At 51.9% G+C, this 18325-nt stretch overlaps 1 protein-coding gene across 1 annotated transcript in view; it reads right to left on the bottom strand.

The window, feature by feature from the left end:
• Nucleotides 1-211: 211 nt before the first annotated feature.
• The window catches only part of CREBBP (CREB binding lysine acetyltransferase), a 135043-nt gene continuing 116929 nt past the window's right edge, over nt 212-18325 (bottom strand). The window contains exons 22-31 of the mRNA XM_081257023.1: nt 15683-15760; nt 15288-15355; nt 10626-10776; nt 10116-10262; nt 9393-9506; nt 8118-8283; nt 7625-7792; nt 5358-5519; nt 4907-5188; nt 212-3403 (exon numbers count right to left, since the gene is read on the bottom strand). Coding sequence (XP_081113149.1) covers nt 1274-3403; nt 4907-5188; nt 5358-5519; nt 7625-7792; nt 8118-8283; nt 9393-9506; nt 10116-10262; nt 10626-10776; nt 15288-15355; nt 15683-15760 — 3466 coding nt within the window. The 3' untranslated portion in view covers nt 212-1273. The remainder of the gene's footprint in view (nt 3404-4906; nt 5189-5357; nt 5520-7624; nt 7793-8117; nt 8284-9392; nt 9507-10115; nt 10263-10625; nt 10777-15287; nt 15356-15682; nt 15761-18325) is intronic.

Below are 18325 nucleotides of genomic sequence, written 5' to 3'. Positions count from 1 at the left end.
GTTCTTCCATGAGCAGCAAAGGAGGGCCCTCCAGGCCTTGGCTGAGCCCAGCAGCCACCCCCACACCCCGCCACCAGGACCGCGGCCCCCACCTCTCCTCTGTGAGCAAACAATCAGAATCATGTCTTACAAAGAACAGACTCCAAAAATATATATAAATAAATAAAAACCTTAAACATTCTTACAGGGATCTTAAAGAACAGAATACATGTTAAAAACTTCAGTAATTTATATCAATTTTAAGCGGTACTTTATATACAATGGGGAAAAAAACACATGCATAGTCCAAATACAATGTTGAAAACAGCATTTTCATAACAAAAGAGCTGGAACACGAAGTGTTAACACCATGTACATGAATTCAAGGACCACCCTTTTTGTCTGTTGCACACAGTTTATTTAACAATATGATATAAGAAATGAGTTGGTACTTTACCGTTCTATACAGTGATTGAATCTTCTTGAATTTTCTTATAGTAATTATAGCGCTTGCATGATTTACACTAGAATTGCTTTTCCTCATTTCAAGTTTCACATAGAAGAAAGAAAAGAATGCTTCTTCTCTATTAACATTAGCATGGTCTAAGAGAGTGATCATCCCTATTTTTTGTCTAAAACCAGTTTTATCAGAGAAACAAAGCAACAATTTCTACATCTGCAAGACAAGAGTTTGGCTTAAGCCAGTATGTATAGATAGATGTGTGTGTGTGGGTGTGTATGTGTGTGCGCTCAGGAGCCAATTCCTATCATCCAGGGGTAATACTTGGAGACGCCCACAGAGTTCACTATAGAAAAAATCTTCCCGCAACGTCAGAAAGTTATCGGGATACATTATAAGCTTGCATGATTTCAGGAATCAGTTTCTGAATATTATTTTTCTTCTCACTTTTAAACATAAATGTTTAAAGTCTTGAAAATACAAATAAAAAATATGAATATAATGAACTTGTTTTTCCCGTTAAAAAAAGGCATGAGTCACCAGCAATGACGACAAAAAGAATCCAAACAAAACCCCCCTCCCCCCAAAACAAAAAACAAAAAACAAACAAACAAAAAAAAACAAAAAGAGAGAGAGAGACCAGATATTTAAATCAACTGGTTTTTAACAAAAAAATATATTCTTTGTATTGTTTCTTTAAACAGCAATCTACCCTTCCATGGCTTGGAAGTAGCAGTTCCATCTAGGAATAAAAAGAGCCCAGATGCCTGGATTTCAGTACAAAAGGTCCAAGAACATGAAAGGGAAAAAAAAACAAGTGATGCTCTCACAATGCTACAAACCCTCCACAAACTTTTCTAGGGTGTCTCCCGTGGTGTCGCCGACCAGGGACAGCTCATTGGACAATGCACTCCTGTTGGGGGTGTTCAGCTGGGGGAGCATTGCACTCTGTTCGGGGTTCCCCAAGTGTCCCTGATCTATGGAGCTGGCCATGGTGACTGCGAGTCCTGGGTGGGGGGAACCAGTCTGGGGCGAGACGTGGTGTGGTGAAGGCTGGGGCTGTATCCGTGGCGACGGGCTGGAATGTGGAGGCTGGGACTGGGGCCGTGGAGACTGGACAGGGGCCGGAGACCGCACCTGGCTACTGAGGGATGTGGCCATCTGCTGGCCGGGGAGGTGCGAGGCCTGCGGCTGTCCTGAGAGCATGTGCTGCTGGGGGCTCATGGGGTTCGGCTGGCCCGGGGACCCGATCTGCTGCTTCATCTGCTGCTGCTGCAGAATCCGCTGCTGCAGGGCCTGCTGGATGTTGGGGGTGCTGTCTGCGCCCAGCCCAGGCTGCCCCATCTGGCTGAGCTGTCCCATCTGGGCCGCCATCTGGCCCATGGAACTGCCCTGGATGGGGAGGTGCTGCTGCATCCGCTGCTGTTGCATGGCTGCGGGGTAGCCTCCGGGTCCCTGAGGCTGCTGGAACTGGCCGTGCCCCGCCATGCCCCCGGCCATGCCGGCACTGCCCTGCTGCTGCTGCTGCTGCTGCTGTTGCTGCTGCTGCTGCTGCTGCTGCAGGAGCTGCCTTCGCAGCATCTCTCTGTACTGTGGGTTCATACTTGCCATGCTGGGGTTGTGCCCCGGGTTCATGATGTTCAGGGCCTGGCCCTGGGGGTTCAGGCCGCCCATTGCCGGCTGCTGTGGAGGCACGCCGGGTCGCGGCCCGCCGGCTTGCATGGCATTCAGGTTCTGCAGGCTGGGCTGCTGGTGCAGGCCGGGCTGGGGCTGCAGGCCGGGCTGGGGCTGCAGGCCGGGCTGACTGGCCACGTACTTGGCCGTGCGCTGTTTAATGAAAGCTGCCATCAGCTGAGGGTTGGACTTGAGGATGTTGAGCACCTGCTGCTGCTGCTGTGGGGAGCTGGGGGACTTCAGGGTCCGAAGCAGGTCCTGCAGGGCGCCGGGCGAGATGCTCCGGGGCGGTTGCACGCTGGGTATCCGTGGCCCGGCCACGGCCGGCTGGGCCTGCATGGACATCACGGGTCTGGGCATGCCTGGCATCGGCTGCTGCTGGGGGATGGGCGCCTGCTGCCACTGCCCAGGTGGCAGGTTGGGCACGACGGGCCCGCTGACCTGGTTGGGTCGGGGCACGTTCAGGCCCACGGGGGCCATCTGGCTCACCGGGGTCACCATGCCCGTGCGCCCCGGGGGCATGCCGTTGTTGATGTTTACCCGGTACAGGTGCTGCTGCTGCTGGGCCTCCCGCTCAATCTGCCGGGCCGCCTCCACTGCCGCGGGTGGGGGCTGGGCAGGGGGCGGTGGGGCCGGCACCTGGTTGGTGGGCTTCCCGGTGGACACCGTTGTTGGGGGCTGAGTCCGGGCCACACTGGGGAAGCCGGCTGGTGACATGTTCACGGGCGAGGGCTGTGGCTGGGCGGGGGGCTGTGGCGTCTGGGGCGTGCTGGGCTGCTGCGTGGGGGTCCCGGGTGGTGCTGAGGTAGGGGAAGGCAGGCTCTGCTGAGGCACGTTGCGGGTGTTCATGGTGGCCATCCGCCGGCGCATGAGCTGGGCCTGCTGCAGGCGGTGCTGGATCTGCTGCTGGCGGAGCTTGTGTTTGATGTTGAGGCAGAAGGGCACGGGGCACTTGTTTTCTTGGCAGTGTTTGGCGTGGTAGCAGCAGAGGGCGATGAGCTGCTTGCACACTGGGCAGCCGCCGTTGGTCTTGCGCTTGCAGCCCTTGGTGTGCTGCACCACCCGCTTCATCTTCTGGCAGGACGGCAGTGAGCAGTTGGCGTTGCGGCACTGGCAGGCGTGCACCAGGGACTGGATGCAGCGCTGGATGCTCAGGCGCCGCGACTCCTGGGGGCTCTTGGACTGTGGCTCACCCTGGCTGCTGCCCTCGTCGTCCAGGCCCAGCCCCCACTTCACCATCTTGTGGGTGTGGCTCTTCGTGTTGTAGCAGTTGATGCAGAGGTCGTAGTCCTGCAGGTGAGGACAAGGGACAAGCCAGCGTCAGCACGCGGCCCCGACCACCAGCTCCCCCCCATCCCCACGAGGCTCACAGATGCCAAATATGTCTGCTCCCCGGAACCTTCACTCCCGGGAACACTCCACAGCCCAGAAATACCAGAGACCACCGGTCCACCTACTCGCCCTCTTCTGGGGGCCCCTCTGCCTTCTCCCAACCTGCTAGCGGCTGGGGTTGGGAATGTGTGCGGCTTCGTGAGCACCCCGAGGCTGGGGCCCCTACACCCTGGGGCTGCTGCAGGTGCCCTCGGTGCATCCCCAGAGCTCTGCCGGGCAGCCGGTGGGCGGGCATTGGGGCTGAGAGGCCTTTACCAGGAGGAAGGCCCTGGGCTCGCACCATGGCAACATAATGCCCCCTCCCCAGGTTTCTAAAAGCTGCACCTGGAGACGGAGACCACAAAGCACTAGATCTGGAGGATGAGCCCTGTGACCAGGACTGCTAACCTTCTCACAACAAGGACGTGAAAATCCTTGGGAAATTAGAGTGGGAAATAAGAGAGGACAAAAGGAAGCTGGAGAGAGTGGCAGAGAGACAAGAGCATTATAGAGGCCCCCTCTGCCCCCAGAGAGCACAGAGCTGCTGTTGTGGAGCGCTCGCCTATGGGGACTATCTAGGCGTTGACACCAGCAAGGTGAGGACTGGGCAGGAGGGGGATCTGACTATCTGCGGGGGTAGGCAGAGCATGTGATAGCCCGTGCGAGTGACCCATCTGTCTGCGGCAGGGACAGGCCGAGACCCCCGCAGAGGGGGCGCCGGTGTGGTTTGACCACGGGATCCACCAGGACAAGGGAGGAGGGGCTCAAGACCCGACCAAAGGGACCCAGCCTGACAACAGCAGGAAATCCCGACCTCTTGGCAAGCCTAGACTGGGAGCACCAGAAGAGGAAACAGTCAGAATCCCAATGGAACCAAAGCACCACCGTGCTCTTTTCTCTCTGCCCTCCCACCCTGCACCGAGAGGCCTGTGCACGTGCCTGACACAGAGCTGGTGTTAGCGAAACACAACAAATAAAATAACAAAGTGCCTTGTGACCATCTCCGCATCCTGAAAAGGTCAGCACAAATGTTGCCTCCCAGGGAAGCTCACTGGCTTCCCTCCATCCCCTGAAGACCAGCTCCCCCCGCACCCCGGACACATGCCGTTGGGACCAGGCTGCCCCGTGAGCAGACACCGGCTGCTCCTTGCCCTGGACGGCTGGCGCTAAGCCCCAGAACAGGCACAGGGCAGGAACCCCACCAACATCGAGAGAAACCCTCTCATTCGTGAACCCCAAAACACAATCTTAAAACCAACAGTGGACTAGTGGAGTGGACAGATGAGCATTCATCTGGTCATTTTCTCCCTAGAAAATGCCAACTGTCTAACAGTTGCCCTGAAATACACATGCACAGCCCGAGAGTGCCATGGGCTCGCCAGCTCTGCCGGCAGTTCTGCGCAGCAGGAGCCCCGCGCTCACCTCGCACACTGTGCAGTGCCAGCGCGTCTCCACGTGGTGCTTGCACTCGTTGCAGGTGTAGACGAAGCGGTCCTGGCCCTGGGTGTGCAGCTCCACCAGCATGCACAGCGTGGACCACTTGGAGCGCCGCAGGGAGGAGAACTCCCAATGCTTGTCCCGGGCCAGCGTGAGGAAGGCGTCCCGCCCGTCCATGAGGTCACAGCTGAGCAGGGGGTCGGGGTCGACGATGGGGGGCAGTGTGTTGATGACGGGCCCAGCGTGGAGGTGGATCACAAAGAAGACCTGGGGGATGGCAGGGAGGAGCAGCGTCAGCCCCGCAGAGAGAAGGACCAAGCCGACTCCTGCTGTCCCCGGGGCTGAACTGCACTGGTGACAAGCAGTGTAGTGTCGCCAGGCCGGGCCTCCTCCCTCTGCACTTGGTCCGCCCCCACCCCACCCCACCCACCCCCACCTCTTTGTGCTTCTCCATCGTGGCATAGAGCTTCTGGGACAAGTCGTTGGACACGTTGGGCATGTTGGGCTTTTTCTTGTTGGCTCGGCTGATGCTGCTCTTATTCTTGTTGGTTTTCTTGTTGTTCTTTTTCTTGGCGTTCTTGCTGTCGCCCTGGCTGCCCTGCAATAAGACTCAGAGCTGTCGGCCCTGCCTAGCCTCCTGCTCCAATGTCCAGCAGGGAGGCCACCAGTTCCTGCTGCGGGGGCTCCAGGGAGCTGGGGCTGAGGCAGGAGACCGCCGAGCAGACCCCTACCTGCCTGCGCACAGGCCGTGTGAGTGGCTGTCAACACTGCTGCCTTCAGAGGAAACCGCTGAGGGGAAGCAGATGAGTATGGAAGCAGGGCCCGGATTTGGCCAGGACCGAATGGGTACAGTGGTGACAAACATAAAGCAAGCACTGCCTGTGCCATAACAGCCGCACATCACGTGGAGGCTGGAGGGAAGAACACACCTGGGATGCTAGTTGGGATCTAACCACTGAGCAGGTGGAAGCCGTCTCTCCTGGTCCTGTGTTTTCTACTGGCTGGAGGCAGGCACTCCTCCTCGACGGGCACACAGCTAGGGCTGTGTCCCCTTCAGAGCCCCTCTGTGGCAGCTCGGCCGGCAGCACAAACTCTCCTCCCAGCACTCCCTGAACCCTGGATGCCAGTGCTGACTCAGGCCACCTCCTGTGCCTGGGTGTCCGTCCGGCAGAGGCAGAGGAACCTGGGTTCACTAATTGGCTGTGGTCTTTCTCCCACAGGCACTCCAAGTTTCCACTGAAATCCAGCCCAACTTTCCAGGTCAGCTTGAGGGAGGGACCTGCCGGCATCTCTCCAGTCCCTGAGGAGCAGCATCTCCAGCCCTAAATCACCCAATGTTCCAGGGGATGATGGGTCCTGCCTCCAGGGAGGTCCAGCAAAAGGCAGGCAGAGAACGATGACCCCAGCCCTCGACCTCTCCTCGGGACCCACCTGTGACATGAGTACTTGTCACATCCTCACCCACGCTTTCTCCATTTTGGAAGGGGCTAGGGATGCTGTCTTGCAAAAAGGACACACCCTAAAGCACATGCTGCCTGGCACGAAGCAGCCATGCAGACATTCAATCCTAGACCCCTGGCTCCGGATGCTGGCTCCACATGCAGCCCCAAGCCCTCCTGGGGGCCCCAGGTTTGCACGGCTGGTAACAGGCATCTCGAGATTAACACATCTGCAGCCAATTCTTGACTTCTTCCCCCAAGTGTGCTCTCCCTTCCTTCTCCCCTTCAGGGAGACGCAGCAACACTGACTCAATTCTAAGGCCCCAGACCCAGCAGGCAGCCTCGATCCAGGATCTTCCTCATGTGCCACAAAGATGCGCCCTAAGTTCTGAGGTTGTTACTCTCAAAACACATCATACGCTGCTCACTGCCGACAGCTACGAATCCAACTAAACCACCATCATCTCTTACTTGAACATGTGAAACACGGCACGCTCGCTCCCGACCCGGACTCTGACACCCTCCTCCTCCTGCTGGAGGCTCCTCCGCCTGGATCTTCTGGGTTCCTCTCACCAGTCAGTCTCTGCTCAGATGCCACCTCCCCAGACAGGCCCTCCCAAAGGTGCTGCATCTGCCCTCTTCCCTCGTGTCTGCTCTACACCATCTCAGCACGCACCACACACTAGGACACACATCCCTTGAGGGCAGGGATGGAGATCTCTTTAATTCCCCCTGCACCCCTCAGGACGGTGCCTGCACATGGTGGGGGCTCAGTGACCAGAGTGAGTGCACAGACGCATGAACACCCAGTGAAGAGTGGGGGAAAGTTTACAACAAGGAGAGAGAATGAGGCCTGGCAAACAAGAGTCTCCTCCTCAAGTCCTTTCTAACGTGAACTGACTGGTTCCTGATCATGACACCCGCCTCCATCTCCATCTCCAGCACCTCTTCTGGGCTCCCTGGCAGGGCACCCTCCTCTCTCATCTTGCCGTGTCTCAGCCCCGCTGTCCTGCCCAGAGATGCCAGAGCAAGCCCCTCTGTCCACCTAGTAGGTGAGGTGTCTCCAGTTCGCCCAGCACCCAGTGTGAGCTGTGCCCCCAGGCCCAGGCCTGCCCTGTGGTGGGCAGTAACACAGTGAGGTTATGTATGAAAACACCACCACAGACAAAGGAGGCCATGTCTTGATAACCGAGCAGCCCCCACTCACTTGCTGACCTGCTGGAGCACAGCCTTTAGCACACGTGCCGGGGCCCTTGGGCTTTACCTCCGGGGTCTCACTGGCCGCGGTGCTCTCCTCCTTCTTCCTCTCTTCTTCCTCCTGTTCCAGCTCCTTAATGCTCTCCTCCAACACGTTAGGCCAGAAGTCACCCTCGAAATAGGGCAGTTCCTTGGCACTGGTGAGCCTGTCTTCAGTTGCTTGTTTGAAAATGTCCTGGAAAGTGAACAAGCACAGCGGTGAGACAAGGGGGGCTGGGTGACACTCTGGGGAGGGGGCCACGACATGGAGAGGGGACCGCGCACTCCTGAGGCGCATGGTTTCACAGGATCTGCCGCCACTTCTCTTGGACTGCCGACTGCAAATCTTGACAGACAGCAGAGAAGTTGCTTCTTAGTTTATGATTTTAAAATTTTTTAATTTTTACTTTCCAATACTCATAAGTAGATATAATTCTAACCCATGTGAGCACAGAGGGAGACACGTGAAGATGTGGGAGTCAGTGGTGAGGAGCGCCCCCCACCCCCAGCGGTGTGGGCACCTTATAGTCATGGATGATGCGCTCGGCAAAGGCCTTGTCCAGCATCTTCTTGTACCACTCCTGCAGGCGCTTTGGCTTGGGGATTTTTTGATCCGGGGGGTGGCAATGGAAGATGTAGTCGTCTCCTTCACTTGGGGGACAGGCCCAGATGTGTCCTGTTACATACCTGCAGGACATACACACAATTCAGATGGAAGCAGTGAGCGAAATCATCCCTGCCTTTGAGGAGTAACAGCTGAGGAACACGGACCAAAGCAAGGACAGAAATAACTATGAAGAAAAACAACAAAAAAGAAATTACAAAATGCTTCTGGAAGAACATGTGAGAGGCCTAAGAGAGGTTCTAAACCACTGTGCTGGGGAAGGGGGTTAAGGTAAAGCCAAATCTCTACAGAGTGCAAATGCAGCCTGGAAATTGGCCCAACAGTACCTCCCTCTTGGGTGTGCGTGTCAGGCAGGGGCTAAGGCTGCAAGGGAACCTGTGACACAGGAGAGAGCCTGGGAAAATGGCAACGTGTCAGGCGTATCAGACGGCTTGTCCCCAGGGTGGATGCACTGAATTTCCTATCTACTTTTCTCTTGCACATTGGAAAGGAAGTTGAGTATTTTTTTCTAAGGGGTTAAAGACAAACTAGATCTCATTCATTCTGCTCAAGACACTTCAATCAAACATCTCTTTTCCAAATTTGGGAAAGAAATGTGATCTAGAACGTAAGAAGAGAGACAGGAAAAGAAGTCAGACACAAGAGACCACATCTGGTAGGATTCCGCTTCTATGAACCGTCCAGAAAAGGCACATTTATGGAGACAAAAAAGGAGATTAGTAGTCCCTGGGGGCAGGGGTCCAAAAGGGATGAACAGCAAATGGGTGCAGGGACTTAACGGGGGTGGGGGGGATGAGAATGTTCTGAAACTGATTTACCGTGACAGCTTCATTACTTGGTAAAGTTACTAAAAATCACTGAATGTACACCTGAAGCAGGTGAATTGCATGATACATAAAATATGCCTCAATAAAGCTTTAAAAAAACAGACTAGAATGTGAGAAAAACACAGAAGGCAGGGAAAGCACATGAGCTATGCTGGGAGCCCCAGACCCAAGTGGCCCAACAGAGCATCTGGCTTGAAGGGTGCTCTGGAGACCCCTGAATCCATTTAAGGACATCAAAATAAAAACACAAAAAACCTTAAGAAATACTTGTGTTATTTCACAAAATACACAGTGAAAATTAAAAACAGTTTTTATTAGTTCTGAATAATTTGAATTAAACTCACCCCAATTTCTTCACATACTCTAAATATCCAATAAGGATCTCATGGTAAACAGCTGTTCGGAGGCATCGGGGTCGGAAGAAATGAATACTGTCCAGATAAGATATGTACACACGCCTGGGGGGCAGGGTGAGAAAGAAATTAATTGAAAGTTCAGATTATCTCCCAAACTTGAAACCAAACGCCAGCATCTAAAAAAAGCTCCAGAAATAAATTCTGTTTTGATAGCATTTACACTGGCCACAAACAGGACATAAGAAATCTGCCATCACCAAGCTCTGCTACCAATCAATAAAACAGAATTCAATTTCATCACTGAACTACGAGGCAATGCCATCACTCACCATGGGGAACCGTGGAGAGATCAGGGCAAATTAGGAAAAGCCACTTCTAATTCCTTCTCACCCAGATTCTTGACTGAACATGAAATAACTCTCAGGAGAGGTGTGACATTTTCATAGGTGCATCAAAGAGAAGCCCGGCCTGTGCAGCAGTCCCCACCCCCTTCTCCATAGGTTTACCTGCCCCAGGTAAGACAGGGGCAACAGCAAGACCAGGATCAAAACCCATGTGTGCTTACAACACAAAGCACTCTACAGTCATCAAAACTCTTCACTTCCCACTGGCTTAGCAGAAAACGAACTAACGAAACTAACTAGTAGTTCTCTAAGATGTTTAGAGCCTCGGTCGCTAGCACAACACGCGACACGCACCCCAAAGGATTACCTTGTGTTTGGAGGGGGGCAATCAGAGCCATACTCTTGAACGTGCATCCCAAAGAAGCACACGTCCACTCCATCAATTTCCTCAAAGGCAAAGAGTGCTTTGGTTCGATACGGGAAAGATTCAGACATTTCCCCAGAATCCACAAAGCTGAAATAAAAGAGCCTGATGTTTGCATGCATTACTACCACTTACAAAGTGCTTTACAGACGAGACCTGCTGCCGTAAACCCGCTCACTGCAGAGAAGCTGGAGGCGAGGTCGCCCTTTCTGACCAATGGCCCAGAGCTCCTCCACGGGCCCAGGCAGCTCGGAGCCTTGACCCCATTCTTTGTGACACTGCTTCACTCAGACAGGAATTCCACCTCCCCTGATGAACATGGGATACTGACAGAAGGGTGGCTACATGCTAACTGATGAAAAGCTTTCAAATTATGCAAACTCTAAAGCTTTGCCAGAAAGCAAGGCTCTGGTTAACCACATGGGGTGCCCAGTGGAAAGTCTGCACACAAACCGTGACTTCATCCCGGGCTTGACCTCCACCGTCTTGTCTGAGCTGGCCACTACGCGGACAAACACCTCCCCGGCTTCAGGATGATTCTGTCGCCGCAAAAACTTGTTGACTCGGTCTTCCAAGTGGTTTCCCAACCGTGTGGTCTGCAGTCCTGCAAAGTCCAGCACAAGCAGATGAGAGGGCTTCGGGAGGGTTGAGGTCACAGAATCCACCTCTTTCAGTCTAGTCTGGTATTTTAAGGAGTAACATTCTCCAAATACAGAAGAGATCTAATGTGTCCTATGAGGTAATAAGCATTTTATAAAAGAAAGGTGGAACCTGGAATCTCAGGCATTCCACACATTGAAAACTGCTGTCAAATGCCCAATATTTCCATCTTTTTCTAACTGTAAGGGGCAGAAGAGATACAAAGGTGGACCCAAATCTGAAAGAAGATGGGCTCTGGGGTGAAGCAGGGGAGCAGGCATGACGAGGGAGCCACACTGGGTCCACTCTGCCTCCTGCCCCACATGCCCAGCCCCTAGTGAGACAGAGATCTGGTCCTGGCTGTGCCCACACAGCTGTGCCCCAAGGGTGGAACGCACACTTGAAGAACTCTTAACAGAAATGGGGAGCCTGCCACTGCTTTCCATGGAAGGCAGGGCTGGCACAGCCTCAGAGACAGGATGGCACAAATGCCCCTTCCTGCCCAGCTCCGATGAGAGTCCTAGTGCAGAGTCTGAGACAGCTAAGCTAGCAGGCAGCCAAGGGCTACCTCGCTCTGTGAGCATTCTAATCCTGGGCGGCAAGGGACACTGCCCCAAGATGCAGACCTGCCCAGCACCATTGCTGGTGGGCTCCTCCTCCCCGCCCCTCTGTATCCTCCCTCTCCCAGGGACGGGCCAGGAGTTACACAGCATATAAATACACATACAGTCATAGCATAGAAAAACTCTGTGCATATGGGGATAAAAGACTAGACAGGAAAGCTGCAAAAGGTTAACAGTGACTACAGATGATAGGATTTTAGAAGATTCCTTACTGAGGTTAAGAAATATCTGCAAAATTTAGGCTTTTTAGTTTCTCTGCAATAAACATACCAATGGTGGAGTTTTTTTGGTATATAAATTATACCTCAATAAAAGTGATAAAAAAACTTACAATGGCAATGAAATAAAGACCCCATTAAAAAATAAAAACTTTAAAAGCTATAAAAATGAGAAGTAGAATTATGTTTCACACTCTGATACACGTGCACACTTTCCACAGCTATTTAGTCATGCTCTGGATCCCCTTATTTCAACCTCCCACAGCTGAGATAACCATCCTGAGAAGAAAGAGGATCAGGCACAAAGGACTTAGGACCACCTCATCTACTCTTTGTGAAGCCCAGAAGAAAATCCTCACGTTCTCGCCCCCCTGTACTCCCACCCATGCCGCTGCTGAGCAAGTTTTGTCCCCTCATGAGGTGGCTTCCAATCCAGAAAGGGAGGACACAGCTAAGAAGGGCCACCCTGTGCTGGTGCAGGGAGCTCCCCCTTCCCTTGTGAAACTACGATTACACACACTATTGATTTTCACATAATGAATAGGAGTAAACCTTCAAAATTAGGTCTTTACATTTTTTCCCCAAATTACCTGAATTACCTGTACTAAAAATAGTTTTGAATTTTATTTTATACAGCAGGTTCTTATTAGTTATCTATTTTATACATATTAGTGTGTATATGTCAACCCCAATCTCCCAATTCATCCCCCCCACCCCCCCGCCGCTTTCTCCCCTTGATGTCCATATGTTTGTTCTCTACATCTGTGTCTCTATTTCTACCCTGCAAACCTGTCATCTGTACCATTTCTCTGGGTTCCACATATATGCATTAATATACGATATTTGTTTTTCTGACTTACTTCACTCTGAAAATACAGTTATTTTATTTTTTAAAATACATTTATTTATTTATTTTTGGCTGAGTTGGGTCTTCACTGCTGCAAGTGGGCTTTCTCTAGTTGTGCCGAGTGGGGGCTACTCTTCATTGCAGTGTGTGGGCTTCTCACTGTCGTGGCTTCTCTTGTTGCAGAGCACGGGCTCTAGGTGCACAGGCTTTGGTAGTTGTGGCTCGCAGGCTCTAGAGCGCAGGCTCAGTAGTTGTGGCACACGGGCTTAGCTGCTCCACGGCATGTGGGATCTTCCCGGACCAGGGCTCGATCCCGTGTCCCCTGCATTGGCAGGTGGATGCTTAACCACTGTGCCACCAGGGAAGCCCAAAGTAGTTTTTAAATGAGACAATTATGACAGTCTGGTCACAAGCACCAAACTGAACGCCGTGAAGAGGGCTGGAGAGGTGCTCTGCTATGTCCCCTGAGAGAAGAGCCATGGGCTTTACACACGGGACGGCACCGTGAAAAACCTGGAGAGCAGCCAGCATGTGCTCAGAGACTCAGTACTGGGGAAAGAAGGGCTGTTCTCATGCTGCGGTGCCATGCAGAGGTGTCCTCCAGACCAGCAAGTTCAGGCACTGAGGGCAGACATTTCTGCAGCAGCCCCTCCCACTGGACAGCAGGGCCCAGGCCACCCTCACTGTGATGGTGCCTCGGGCTTCCCACAGGGTGGCCATGTGCTTTAGTTTAGGTTCCCGTTTCCACTCCCCACAGCCCATCGTGCTGCAGCGGACGGCCCTGTACATGCCTTTAGGCACATGAGCAAATATCTTTGTAGGAGACATGCGTCAAAGTGGAACTGCTGAGTCTAAAAATGGACATTTTAAATTGTACCCCACCATGTATATTTTTGGCCATGGTGCATGATGGGAGCCTTATATTTCCCTTTATGTGATCAAATCCTTCAGCCTTTTGCTTTCTGACCTCTGGGCTCTATCTTTTTTAGGAAGGTTGTTCATAACTGAACACAGTAAAAACACTCTCTTATTCTGACCTCCAAAGCATTTGTAGTTGTTACTTTTCGCCCCTTTAGCCACCCGAGTTGCGTTGTGCATGTGGCGTTAATGGGGAGGTGGTTTTAGGTGGAGAGTCAGTTGTTTAGTATCACTCTCTAACCAGCAGCTGGAAGATATTTTCAATGCAGTCGTCCCTCTGCACCCACAGGGGACTGGTTCCAGGAACCCCTCAGACACCAAAATCCAAGGATGCTGAAGTTCCTGACATACAATGGTGCAGTACAGAAGGCCCTCTGTACCCACAGGTCCCACATGCGTGGACACGAAGGGCCCACTGCACTAAGTCAGTGCAAATGAAGCAACCTCTCTTTTGTGACCGACAGACACTTGCAAAGATGATGCTAATACACATTCAAATCAAAAACCCGGGGGAGACACACCACCTCTAAGGTCCTTTTCTGTAAGTGAAGGTTCTACATCTTTGAAGCTCATTTGCCAAAGGTCCACATATCCCTCTCCACCATTCTCTGGACACTAGGGGAGGGTGGGGGCTGAGCCAGCTCTCAGGTTCTCCTACCCCGCCCCCCCACCTCTACCCCTCTCTCTTCTGGCTGCAACTGCTCTTCTCTTGAAGCCTAGCTCTCCTGGCAACTTCTGTTTTGGTCACCAAAGCTCTGGCCCAGGAGATTGATTCTAAGTAGCTGACTGCTTTAGTGACATCACTCAGAATGGATCCTTTAAAGTAGGGGTTCTCACCTGCACGCCCCCAACCCAGGACATCTGGTAATGTATGAAGACATTTCTGACGGCCACCATTCATGGGGGGGGTGGGGGTGGCGGGGAGTGTTACCAGCATTTAGTGGGCAGCAGCCTGCTGCTAAAATTCTAATTAAGCACAAGAGAGCCCCCATAACAAAGACGTTTCTGGCCCAAATGTCAGTATAGAAACCCTGACCTAAAGAGAAATATTATAATAGCTGGTGAATTCATCAATATTTCAAAAGATTTTATAAGAGTGAGTTTAAGTGATAGGATAACTGTGGATTTTGGTAATGACACAGTTTGAACGTGAACTAACGCTGACTTGGAAGGCTTCAGAGGGGCTTCTTCCTTACCTGCCACCCTTCCCTCCTGCCCACAGACCTCTCCCTCCATCCCATCTCTCTTCTACTCCAGCTCCTCAGGTGGCCCGGCTCTTGCTGGGGAGCCCTAAGTGGTGTGCCTAGTTGCCTGTCCTACTGGAGAGAAGTGAGAGCAGCAGCCGAGTTGACAAAGACGACACACTGTACACTTCTGAAACGTGTCATCTCTAACAAAGGGAAGACTACCTATGAGAAGTCACTCCTGTAGCAAGAGGGCGCTCTCTGCTCCTCGCAGACACGAGCAGCCGCTCCCAATGCGGCAGCGACACACCCAACCAGCCCTCGTGCAGACCAGGCTCCTGCCAGTCCTGGTGATGTTGGCTGATTCCCAGAGGGCCCCAGAGGGTCACTCTTCACAACAGCAGGGCCCACACCTATTGATGGGCAAACAGCCGCCCCCGCAGGTGCCCAGGGCTGAGCATGCCCAGGATGTGTGTGTGTTATTTCTAAGCTACTTGAGAAAGATCTGCTGACAGATTTTCTCTCCCAGAATTCACAAAGTTTACTATATGTGTTTTAGATGAAAGTTTCTAGACTTTCATCTAAAACACAGACTGATCATAAAGCTGACTTTCATATAAAGATCAAGGCAAATGATTCTCTTCAAGGGTAAGACAAAAAAATACAAAAACCCTTCCACAACTTACTCTTAGCACTGAATTTGTTTTCTTTACGAGTTCTGCCCGTTTTCTTCAAGCAGTTGTCGCACACAAAGCTGCAAAAAAAATAATGGGTGTGATCAGATTATATAAAACAGTATATGTTGCCAAACCAGTGAAATGCAGCATTAAAATACTTCGTTGGCAATTAAAATCGCATCATTATACAAAAGTGAAGAGGCAGACTGCTTTGATTCTACAATTCCCAAAGCGGGCAAACACTTAAGACTTAAATTTAGAACAAACTGCCATCCATCTAATTGCCGGATTCTTGCTGACAACAATGAATGAAACGCAGTAGCAGCCAGCATCCTCCCCTCTACTCTGTGCCTAACTGCTTTCCCTTTCCCGAGATCACAGGAAATCACCAGGAAATTACTCACCCTGAAGGCCAAATGATATCATAGTGGAGAACACAAATCTGATGCATCTTCCGGCCACACTCCTTGCAATCAACAAAACTAGAAGACAAAGAAAGTGCACTGTGACACACGGAGCCACATACATAATGGAGCGTCTACAGAGCCCGTGTGGTGTGCTCACACCTCGTCCCCTTGATGACTTCAAGAATCTGCAGCATTAATGCATCTCTTGACTAATTGAGTCATTTTTTTTTTTTTTTTTGCTGTACGCGGGCCTCTCACTGTTGTGGCCTCCCCCATTGCGGAGCACAGGCTCCGGACGCGCAGGCCCAGCGGCCATGGCTCACGGGCCCAGCCTCTCCGCGGCATGTGGGATCTTCCCAGACCGGGGCACGAACCCGTATCCCCTGCATCGGCAGGCGGACTCTCAACCACTGCGCCACCAGGGAAGCCCAGTCATATTTTTTAAAATGCATCAGTATGATATTTTCTGTAGGAAAGACTGACTTTCTCCCTTTCTTTGCACAAATGCCTCTTTCCTCTCTTCTCCCAATCTGCTTTGTAACCGGAAGTGAAAATTTATTTCTAAAAATTGTTATGACGAAGGCCTATTTTGCAGGTCAGTATTTCTGATATTACTACAGATTTTCAAGACCAGTGCTTGCTCTAGATGACTGCACATGACTAAATGGACTTAAATAACAGAGAACAATACCGTCAGTGTTACAAACCCTTGTTCTTAAGCCCAGGCGCAGGAAACGTCTGCTGAGTCAGTTACAAGGGTGGGAAATGACGGCCTTTCTTAAAGTAAACACTAGAGAAGTTGGGATGCACCACGCCACCTGCCCTCTGCACAGCTTCCGCCATAGCTCACCTGGGCCCTGTCACCTCACCTAGGAAACTTAATCGCCAACATGCTTGAAGGTCAAAACCTATTTTTTCAGCCATGCCCTCAAAGCTACCACAACTTATACCCTGTGGAAGGCTGAGGGGCTAGAAAGTACCACATTTCTCCAAACGGTCCTGGGTCCTGGCTCTTCCTGTCATGCTACATGCCGGTCCCTGTAACCTGACGCCTGCTCTCATTACTGCTGCTCGAGTCCCCGGCCCCTGACCATCCTACTGCCCTTGCTGAGCAAGCCTTCCACCACAGATCGAGCCCAATCCAGCTTCTCTGTCCCTGCTCTGTCGGAGGAGAAAAGAACACACACAGGCAGACTGTGCAGAATGGCAGCAACCCTCGTCGGCCATCCTCAGTGCTCTCTGCTGTCCTGCCCCAGCTGCTGCCCTTCCCAGCACACACAGGAGGGAATCCAGCACCCTCTGCCCCCTTGTCCTATGGGGCTCCATCCACGCTCCCTACATGCCCTGCACTTGAGCTCACCTGCAGTGCTACTGAACATCCCATGTCCTTTTATGTCTTTGTGTCTAGAATGCTCTGCCCACCACCCCCAACACCTGCTTCCAAATGAGTGTCACCTTCTCCACTGGGCCAGGGTCCCCCACTCTGGACTACCTTACTGCCTCCTGCTGCCTGTGCTATGATCCGTCTGTCCTACTGGAAGACAAACGGCTGGAGGACAGGCCCCCTTTATTCATCTGTGTCTTCCCCACTGCCTGGCAACTACTGCTTCAATGTAACGTATTCTGAAACTGAAAAGTGAGTATAGCAACTAACATAACATTGTAAATACTCCAGTATAAAACAAAAATTTGGGGGGACTTCCCTGGTTGCTCAGTGGTTAAGACTCCACACTCCCAATGCAGGCGGCCCGGGTTCAATCCCTGGTCAGGAAACTAGATCCCACACGCATGCTGCAACTAAGAGTTTGCATGCCACAAATAAGGAGCCCACGAGCTGCAACTAAGGAGTCCGCAAGCCACAAACTAAGGCGATCACCTGCCACAACTAAGACCCAGCACGACTAAATAAATAAATAAATATTTAAAAACAAAATAAATAAAATTTAAAAAATTTAAAAACTGAATATAAATCACAGGGAAACGGGAAAACTGTCAGGGAGCACACAATGTGAACAGGGAGACGGCTAGTCAGGACAAACAATCCACTGACACTAAAGAGACTAAAGAGACAGGGAGCAGCCTCCTCATGCACCAGGCGCTTTGCTAAGTAATCAACGTGCTCCCCCTGCAACCCCACCCGGGCACAGCTGGCAGGAGAGACTAAGTCAGCTCTCAATGGGAAGTGGAGTCTGTGTCTTCCGCTGGAAGCTGGGAAGTTGAGCCAAGGGAGGGGAGAATGTGTTTCTCAGCTCTGGATGCACCACAGCCACATTTACCAAACTCCCAACAGTGCTGGAGCCTGTGCTCACCAAGCAACCCTGGACGGGCGTTCACCACAGTGACAGAACAAAATGGGCATCTCCACACACTGGGGTGCCTTCAGGACTCGGCTTTGAGGACCGGGGAGGAGCCACATGGAAGGCGCTCTGAGGCCTCTTTAAGGGGTTATTACAAAGCAAAATTTACATACTGAGTATTCTCACTGATCACTGGAGGAAAGCAAAGTATCTGACAACAACCTTTGAAAATATACCATACCAAAGATGGTGACAAGAACATACAACACTGGGCTTCTCATTATTTATTTTTAAAAAGTGGTTTTTAAGACTTTTTCTTTCTGAAATTTCCCTTTAAATGATA

This window comes from Mesoplodon bidens (assembly GCF_964165515.1).
Source record: "Mesoplodon bidens genome assembly, chromosome: 15".
Taxonomy (NCBI): domain Eukaryota; kingdom Metazoa; phylum Chordata; class Mammalia; order Artiodactyla; family Ziphiidae; genus Mesoplodon; species Mesoplodon bidens.
This window is presented reverse-complemented; position numbering and strand designations above follow the sequence as displayed.